Source organism: Dipodomys spectabilis, unplaced genomic scaffold, assembly GCF_019054845.1.
Source record: "Dipodomys spectabilis isolate Male_0828 unplaced genomic scaffold, ASM1905484v1 ptg000783l, whole genome shotgun sequence".
NCBI lineage: Eukaryota > Metazoa > Chordata > Mammalia > Rodentia > Heteromyidae > Dipodomys > Dipodomys spectabilis.
In genome coordinates, this window is record NW_024871460.1 from 13,757,237 (window position 1) to 13,767,082 (window position 9,846).

A 9,846-nucleotide genomic window follows, 5' to 3' on the forward strand; every position below is an offset into this window, starting at 1 on the left:
TTCTTTTCTACTCTGACCTGAGTTTCTCACTGCTCTCCCCTGTGACAAGTCGAAGGATTTGCCTTTGCACACACTCTTGCTGCTGATCCTTTCTTGTACCACCTCTAGGAGGAACTGGGGTTGGGGTACTCACAGACCACCATGGCTGCACCGGATATGGAAACTTCAAGGGCAGCGCCCCTGGCAGTAGGTCTCTAGCTCTTGTTGGGTTCTTATCTATCTCTGTTGCTGTTGGCAGAGTTCTGGAAGCTATTGGGGGATAACTAACTAGCTCCCATGGAGCTCCACAACCTTGTTAAGAACAGCAGCCAGGCAGACCTCTGTGATGCCGGGGACTGGAGTTCAGCAAGGCCTGACCAGGCAGATGCAGTGGCCATTAGAGCTTCTTACTGCTATCAGAAACACTGTATGTCCACACCAATGGAAGGATCTAGACTTAGCCTTTCTCCAGAATCCTCGTCATCCCATTTGCAAGGCCCTGTGGTTCAGCCAAACTTCTTCCCACCAGTACCTCTTGACTCAGAGAACAGCCAAATAACTGGAGAACGGCAAGTCTGCAACTGTTGCAGCCAGGAACTGGAAACTTCTTTTACCTATGTGGATGAGAATATTAACTTGGAGCAACGGATCCAGAGGTCCCCTTCAGCAAAAGGGAGTCATAACCCTGGAGAACAGGGCTGGGGCAATCCAAATGAGTGGTCCCAGGAGGCTGCCATCTCCTTGATATCTGAAGATGAAGATGATACAAGTTCAGAAGCAACGTCTTCAGGGAAGCCAGTGGACTATGGTTTCATCAGTGCCATCTTGTTCTTAGTCACCGGCATTTTGCTGGTGATCATATCTTACATTGTCCCACGGGAAGTGACAGTGGATCCCAACACAGTAGGCGCCCGAGAGATGGAACGTCTAGAAAAAGAGAGTGCAAAGCTGGGGGCTCACCTGGACCGCTGTGTGATTGCGGGGCTCTGCCTCCTCACTCTTGGGGGCGTTGTCCTGTCCTGTTTGTTGATGATGTCTATGTGGAAGGGTGAGCTCTATCGAAGGAACAGATTTGCCTCTTCCAAAGAGTCTGCAAAACTCTACGGTTCTTTCAACTTCAGGATGAAAACCAGCACCAATGAAAACACCCTGGAACTGTCTTTGGTAGAAGAAGATGCTCTTGCTGTTCAAAGTTAATTCTGCTCATGAACATCATGAGAATTTTGCCTAGGCATTATGAAAAAAAAAATGATAATAGTTCTCTCAAAGTTAATAGTGCAGTTTGCCTGGAAAGAAAAGTTCCTGTCCAAAATCAACAGCCAGTGAGTGGGTTATTTTGTTTGTTTTGTTGTTTGTTGTTCTCCATGTATCTTCTATTTAGAAGAAAAACCAGGAAGTTACACTGTGGCTCAAAGTAGCAGTGCTAGCCTTGAGTGAAAAAGCTCTGGTACAGTGCCAAGGCCCTGAGTTCAAGTCCTACAACCAACAAAAAATAAAAAGCAAAGAAGAAAAACCATGTAAAAACCTAACAAACCATAACCAGCTACGTCTGTCTTTCTAAGAAGTGTAAAAAAATATTTCATTAATCTGTAATGACTTTGAGCTCCTACATGTACAGAAAAATCATCCAAATGACCCAGTGTACAAATATATTGGCTATGATTCAGGATACTTCGTGGTCCAACATAAAATGAAATTGATTGCCAATCTATTAATCCCATAGGAAGATTCACAGGTGCTTATTTTTTTTCTTACTAAATTTTTCTTCCTATAAGCTAAACACTAAAATACAAACTTTGATGTGAGGGTTTTGAAGCTTAGGAATGTTGGTTATTTTAAAAAAAACTATGAAAATGTTATGTTTAAATTTTTTCTATATTCAAAACAGCACTTATGTCATTGTGTTAAACTGTTTAATAAAATTATATAAATCATTTATAACACCAATGAGAAATTAGCTCACTATGTTAGCACAAGATATTTGTCATTGTCTATGCCCTTTCTCCAAGCAAAGTAAAATATGTTGCTGACATAATTCCTTTTTGTTTATATTGACCGTCATCCTGGTCACCGGTGTGGTAGAAAGTTTCTAGTTCTCACACCAGAGATGCAAAGCAGGAGACTTTTAAATTTATCTCCAGACATCTAAACATGTAGACAAGTCTGAGTCATGATTCACTCTGGCATGTTCCCAGGTAACGTTTTATTGTTGGTGTTTGGAGAAAACCTCTAATGTAATTGCAGCTAGACTCTTGAGAACTGTGCCTAGCAGGCTCTTGCTTACAATAAGCCATAGCCTTAGGAAGCCCTTAAGCACACAACCAAAAACATTACCATGGAAAGAGAAAGATCAAACTTATCCCTTTGGTGGAGTTGTATCCATCAGCATCCCTCACCTCCTCCTCACTCAGATCCAGTCCCTGTCTTTTCTTGCCTCATAAATAGTACAGAGTGGTCACAGTTGTGTGACATGTCCTGTGTGCCTACAGATGCTGCCTCAGTATGCCAGTCATTTGGGAAAGGGAGGGGGAACGCAGCTTCAGGAATATTTTGCATTGTGCAGGAGTTCTTTGAAATTTCCTTATCCTTCTGCTATAGTCATTTTTATTAGTTTGTTACAGCATAAGTTTTTCATTAGGATTTGAGCTGGTAATAAGTATGAATAGTGGAGGGGAAGAATGAAAAAGTGGTATCTTTATACATTGTAAGGCCCAACTGCTTATAAATTATAATATGAAAGGTATCTGTGCAATTGAGCACTTCAGGAAGTCAGATCAGTGGGCTGAGTGAAGTCCATGGTGAGTTACTAAGAATTAAGGAGAAATGCATAAAGAGAGAGAGAGAGGAGAGCTATATAGAAGAGCAATTAGTTAAGAAGGAAAAAACCATGTGAGCATCATAGGAAAAGAGATGTAGTTCAGATTCCCTTTGCTTTTCTGAAACTGGTTTCCTCAGCATCTTGAATGAACTTTTTGCTTTCCTGTGATTCTCATGTTATGATGTATGTTAGGCCTATCTTACTAGCATTATAAATTGCATGTCCTGGAGAGTTTTGAATTGTCCAGGTCTAGCCTTCTGGAGGAATTCTATTGGATGATAGATTGATGCAAGAGAGAATGATTTGCTTGGATGAGTGAATAGATCTGAGCTGTGTTTAATGAAAAATACACTTGAACACATTTTAAAATCGACAACATTAGTCCTCAAAGATCATGAGACTCCTCAGATCAGCTGAATATTGTTTTCACTTATTGGTGAGATTAACTAGCCAACTGGAAGACTAAACCGAATTAACTAGTAGTCTGATTTTCAGTTTATGGTAGAGGATGAATCTGAGAAACATTTTGAAATGTTTTCAGTTCTATAAAGTTGATGATAGAAAAACAAAACTTTCCATATTCAAGAAGGCCAACATTTATGAATATTGCTGTGCTAAAAACAATAGAGTTGTAATCTTCAAGCACACTTAAAATGTCATTTTTGCAAAGAAAATTTAAAATTGAGAGTGAATAAGTAATTATTTCACAAAATGTACTTAAATACAAAGCATAACCTTTAAGGTCCTGCTTTTATGAAGCCAGACCATGACATCAAAAGGGACTAATTCAGAAAAACACCTAGAAGATTCCTTTAAGACTGAGTTGAAATAATTCAGATTATTGCCTTACTCAGCTTTCCCCCAGGTATTTTATTTGCATAGCCCTCATCCATCCTATTAGTGCCTGAATTCAAGATAAAGATTAACTGAGTTTGAAATGAACATCAGGGCTGGGAATGTGGCTTCATATTAGAGTGTTTGCCTAGCATATGTGAAGGCCATGTGTAGGATCCTCAGCATTACAAAGAATAAACTCTAATAAAGTAAAAACAGGACAAACAAAATAGTTCTGAACCTCTGCACTATGATTTTCAATTTAAAACAAGCTATTTTTGGCACTAAAAGTACCTTGGCCACACTCTGAGAAATTTTAAGAGACAATGGGATTGGTCTTGAATTCTTGATAAAATGCATAAGCATGATGCTGATTATGATCTCAGTTGGTTATGGTTATTAGATCTTCACTAGAAAATCTTTGCTTTAATGACTTGGTTCAGAAGTCTCAGCTCAATCATCTTTTTAATCTCAATGGCAACTCTTCTTCAACAGTGCAGACCAACAGTGAAACACTGCCCCTCCCCCTTTCTATTGGAATGTTGCTAGTGGACGATGAACTCTTGTAAATTTTAAATAAACTGTTCCTTTTAGGACACCTTAAACTGTTTGTGGTGAAGTTTGCAGAGTTCTTTTGGCAACACTGTGTGTCCTCACAGATACAGGCATTTGGAGTTCCTGATGCAGACCTTATAATAGAATGTACTGGCCATTCATAGGAAGAATGCCTTCTCCCCAGGCTTCATACTGAATAGTTGACTTGTGGTTTAGAGGAATTCAGGCCTGCTGGGAACCATGAGGTTCTTGGGTGCTGGGGAATATGTTTACTTTCCTGGTATGTCTATTATTCTGCACTTACCTAAGTACTTGCCTTGATGTCAGGTCCATCTTCATATATACTGATTGGAGGACCCAATTTGTTTAGCGTTATCACTTGTCTTTCAATTTTGACAAGGAAACTTCCTTACCAAGATCATTAGTGCTTTCTTCCTCCCCTACCTACTACTGGAAAGTTAAAGGCAAGAGCTCCTTTCTAGTTGAAGCAAGAACTGAGTTTGAACACAAGTGGTTCTGTTTACATTCTAGGCACCTGGGAACATTTTTCCCTTCCTGTTTCACATGTGCCATGACAGACACAAGAATTTTATCTGGATCAATCATTTAAACATAAAGCGTTCTACATGTTACTACATTTTTCAATCTGAAGGTCAGGCTCCATTGTAGTAACTGGCTACAACAAGAAAGACAGTCTGACAAAAGAAATTCACAATCTTTACCAGTGGTTTATCTATTGCAGCAAGACTTCTTAACATCAACTAGATTCCACAGCATCAAAAGAACAGCTTTAACCTTTCCCAAAACTTGGCTGTGATTAAAAATAATTAAAAGCAAGTCAGACTGGCTTTTCTTGATGTAAGGGTCATAAGACAGACATTAACAAGTCATTCTTTAGCTTATTTTCAGCTACATTACTTTATGGCTTGTATAGTATTCTGAGATATTCTCTCCTGGCTTTTATGGGCATACATTTTGGAAAGTAATTTCCCTGACTGTGGCCATTAACACTAACAGATTTCAAAAATCTGTGGCTTTTCTGTAAGAGTGTGCTCATGGTTTATATGCACAAGTCTGTGTATATATTAGGATATAGTTTATAGTTATAGAACTTAACATCCCACCAACAGCTCTCATTAAAGCAATTTTCTTACAGGAACTTGGCATGCCTTAATGTTGATTTTAAGAACAGAGAAGTCTTTCACAGGTCATGAGTGAAGCACTTGGAATCAACTTAAGAATGATATGCCATAATTACAAAACTCTGTTTTTGTTTGTTCAGCATCCCACAAATGCTTATTGATTTATTTTTTTTAACCTTTCCAATTCAGGCTCATAAGAGTGTGGCGTATTTAGAACTTGTTTTTACCCATAAATTAGGTAAAATAATTTCTAAATGTAGGCAGCATGTTCCTTTGCTCCCAAGTTTTAGTGATGTGCCTGTATTTCAGCCAGCCTATTTTCCCCCTGCATCTCTATGTATCTTAACCCAGTTCAAACAAATGTTGTGCAAACCAAGAAAATATGAGGTATTCCCTCAACTGTGTTTGAAGATTTTACTCTTTGCTTCTTATTGTGCTTCTAATTCCACGTTTATGACCAATTTGATGCTGTTATGTGCTTTTTGCTATTATAAAGGGCAAACATGGAGGTTACAGCTTTTTTCTTATGTTTTTGATGCCTTATATGTTAGTAGCAAGTGTGTCATTATTCTTAAATAAAACTATTAAAATATTTTTATCTTATCTGATTCAATGCTAATTTGGTATTTTTAAATTATATTTGAAATATCTGTGCAAAAATGGTAATACCTATTCCCAATCCAAGTGTAACATTCTTGCTGTCACCTCATTAAACAATGCCAAATGCTCTCTATATTAAAGATTTCTTTTTAGTTTTGTATATGAAATAGACAAAGCTATCTAGATTTCTCTAAATTACTCAGTATTGAATATAGACTATGAATTACATGATGTATAAAAATACTTGAGTACATATTTTTTAAAGCATCTAAAAATCGAGGAGTCTTTTAGGTGAGAATATTGAATTGCTTGTGCCTCTGCTCTTCAACTTCACTTGATCTTAAACTTCTTTGATCACCATAGTTTTGGGGAATACATCACAAGTTATATGATTAAGTGGAATTTTATGCTTCTTATGTTTGCTTATTATCAAGATCAAAGATTTTTCAAGGAACAATTAGAAGTGAGCGCTACATCATTTTGCCTTTGTAAGACAAACCATGAATGGAAATTCTTATCTGTCATTAAAGTAGTAGTTATTTCTTCACCCACATACATTATATATGCATATATATATATATATATATATATATATAAAAGAAGTACTTCTGATTTGTTAACTACCTTGATCATTCAAAAGAAGTTAATAGCAGTTCTATAATCTCTTGCTGTATGTCCCTTATACGTCAATACATCTAAAAATGATGGAGTCCCAATCTGATGCAACTGTCTTTTTAAATAGTTGTGGTTGCCAAGCTAGGGGGAAAAATTTGAAAGGTTTCAACTTGACAGTGCACTGGGATGCATTATATGATCCCAGTTAAGATGAGTTATATTGTCACAAGCAAGCTTGGAAATGGTGTTGCATTATGTGCCATGAAATGGGGAGAGTTAGAACTGCTTGCCCAGGGATAGGAATGACTACCAGAACTTCTAAGATCTCTCTTTTTTGTTTGTTTGTTTGTTTTTGGGGGTCCGGTTGTGGGCCTGAACTCTGGGCCTGGGCGCTGGCCCTCAGCTCTTCAGCTCAAGGCTAGCACTCTACCACTTGAGCCACAGCGCGACTTCCGACTTTTTTTTTCTGCTTATGTGGTGCTGAGGAATTGAACCCAAGGCCTCATGCATGTAAGGCAAGTGCTCTATCACTGAACCACCTTCACAGCCCAAGATCTTTCTTGTTTCAACACATTAGATATCAATACATATAATCCCATGTTCTCTAGTGATTGCTTAATCAACTTAATACTTTTACTGAGGTCAGAAAATTCTTCTAAATATTCTCCAAAAATGACTTAAATTTTAGTTTTTTTTACCAAAAATACATAAAGATGGCAATTATCACACAGTTTATTTTACAATTTTATATGATTGTTTTACAAAAATTAGGAGATTAATTGGTGTGCCCATGGCTCATGCATGTAATCCTAGCTACTCAGGAGCCTGAGGTCTGAGGATTGTGGTTCAAAGCTAGCCCAGGCTGGAAAATCCATGACATTCCTATCTTCAGTTAATCACCAGAAAGCCAGAAGAGCTGTGGCTCAAGCAGTAGAGTGCTAGTCATGAGCAAAAAAACTCAAGGACTGAGAACCAACAGAAAGAAAGAAGGAAGAAAGAAAAGAAGGAAGGAAGGAAGGAAGGAAGGAAGGAAGGAAGGAAGGAAGGAAGGAAGGAAGGAAGGAAGGAAATTAACACCTAATTCTGGGGTAGGAGGAAATTCTTGAGACTTTAATATGTAGCTTTTCATTGAAAGTTTGTCTCATTCTCATTCTCTTCTCACTGTATTCATACAAATAAGTGTTGGTATCTGACAATGAAATAAACACCGAACATGAAAAATATTAAATGACTTAAGACACATAACATAAGCAGTTTGGATAAAGAATTAAAACCTAGAATTATTTTACTGAAAACCCATATTTATTCAAGGTTTGAAAATTTGGTCCTTCTGGCAAGAAAATCAATTTATATTAGCTGTTTTGTACATTTCATTTCATAAAATTAAGTAACTGTCACATGATTTGAAAAATAAGAAGCCCTTTTGATAAAGAAGTCACAATTTTTTTTTCTTTTAGGCAATATAGTGTTTCTCAAAATATGAAAACCAAATTCAAACTATCAATATTCATAGCCATCTGATTTACTCCAGCATTAAGCTTCAGACAAGCCTGTACTACCACCACACTAAAAGAAAATGTAACTTTGGTACTCTGTAGTAGGGAATTTAATGACAGAAAGTCATATTTGAGTGATTGCTATCTGCCAAACACTATTTTCATGCACTGTACAGTCTTGTTTAATCTTCACAGCACATTATACAATACAGGCAATAGAAACAAGGAATAGCTCAGTTTCAATATTGGCCCCTCTACTTTTCTGAAGTTGTCTGAAACTTAAATTCTTCATCGACAAGATGATATTTGATTAGCAGGACAATGAAGATACTTCAATAAGCAAATCGCAGTACGGCTACATGAAGATCCTATCTAGCATTCCACTATTGGACCTACTGTTAACGACTGTTACCATTACCTGCAGTTATTTGTAACAGCAGAATCAGGGCTTTGGAAGGTACTTGAGATCCTATGTTTATGCTATAACCTATTGACTAAAATCTGAATTGGGCCATTGTAGGTGGCCGCTCATTGCCTAAACAAAAAATAATGATCACTCTCCTCCTCCTCCCCATTTCTTTCTTTTCCTCTTCTTTCTTACTCTCCTTTGCCTTCTAGCCTCCTTCATCTCTTCATCTACACCACCCTCTACACCACAACCACCACCATTGCTGCCGCCACCACCACCACCATCATCATCATCATCATCATCATCATCTTATACTCATCATAATATGGAATCTTCTCATTTAGATATCTTGTACCTATACCATTGGTATAGACAAGAAAGAAATTTACACTTTCCAACAAGAAAGAAACTTATGTTTTCCTTCATATGACAAAACATAGCTTGGAAACTCTTTTGCTAATTTTATGATATAATATATGAATACTCTGTTCTATTACCCTCCAGATTTTGAATAGTCATATCTCTAATTATAAGCATGTTATTTAGCAGAAAACTCAATAGAAAAATCCCAACAGAGTCTTTTTACTTGCTTGAAAATAACTCCTCTTCTCTTCCTTCTCCTCCTCATCTTCCTTCTCCTCTTCCTCCATAGTTTTAGAAGATTCTGCTCAGTGAGCATTCTGCCAAAAGACTTCCATTTATCCAAACTGTAGGGTTCATGTGCTTTAAAGTAATTTATCTGTTACTTTTATTTAACCTTGCCCATATTCTGCCAAATTAGCAAAAACTGCTCTGGAATGCAAATGGCATTAAGAACAATTGCCAAGAATGGAGCTCATTTTCTCCTTGATAATTAGGTGAAATAGTCAATGATGCCCTTTACTGCTGAGTGAATTCATAGCAGTGAAACCAAGATACCAGAACAGGAAGCAGGACAGCCAAGGACCTGACTGAAATTGTATCCTATACAAATGATGAACTTAACAGAGATTTTCCTAAATAAAAAGGTGCTTCAAAGGAGAGATACTACACTCTAAACAACGAGGTATGGCTGGGAAACTGAGAAGTAAAAATTCAGTAGTGATGGAGCCTCATGCCAAAGCTCATACTAAGGCGCATAGCTGTTTGGGAAGGAAAGCCTGGGATTAAAAAAATGAAGAAATTCAAGTATTTGAGTATGGTTGTTGACACACAGAAGTGAGGGAAAACAGGAATGCCAACTGTTTCTTAGAACATTTCATTGTCAAGGAAGCCATGAGCCTTTGACTATTTGAGCCTCAAAACACAAGACTGGTGCATTTTCAAACTTGTTCTAGTAGGAAATAAGTTTAAAAACTACGGCCTCCAAAGAAAGCATGTTCTTGAGTATCCAAGATAGATGAAGTAGTAGAGAATAAA

The 9,846-nt window shown here is 37.4% G+C and overlaps 1 protein-coding gene across 1 annotated transcript; it reads left to right on the plus strand.

Moving 5' to 3' along the window:
- The first annotated feature begins 276 nt into the window (after nt 1-276).
- Nucleotides 277-1,392, plus strand: Tmem74 (transmembrane protein 74). Its single transcript, XM_042673073.1, has one exon. The coding sequence runs from the start codon at nt 277-279 to the stop codon at nt 1,174-1,176; it is 900 nt and encodes a 299-aa protein (XP_042529007.1). The 3' UTR covers nt 1,177-1,392.
- Nucleotides 1,393-9,846: the final 8,454 nt, after the last annotated feature.

Bases quoted from the DNA above. Each gene is read 5' to 3' on its own strand.
- Tmem74 (XM_042673073.1), top strand. From the start codon at position 277: ATGGAGCTCCACAACCTTGTTAAGAACAGCAGCCAGGCAGACCTCTGT.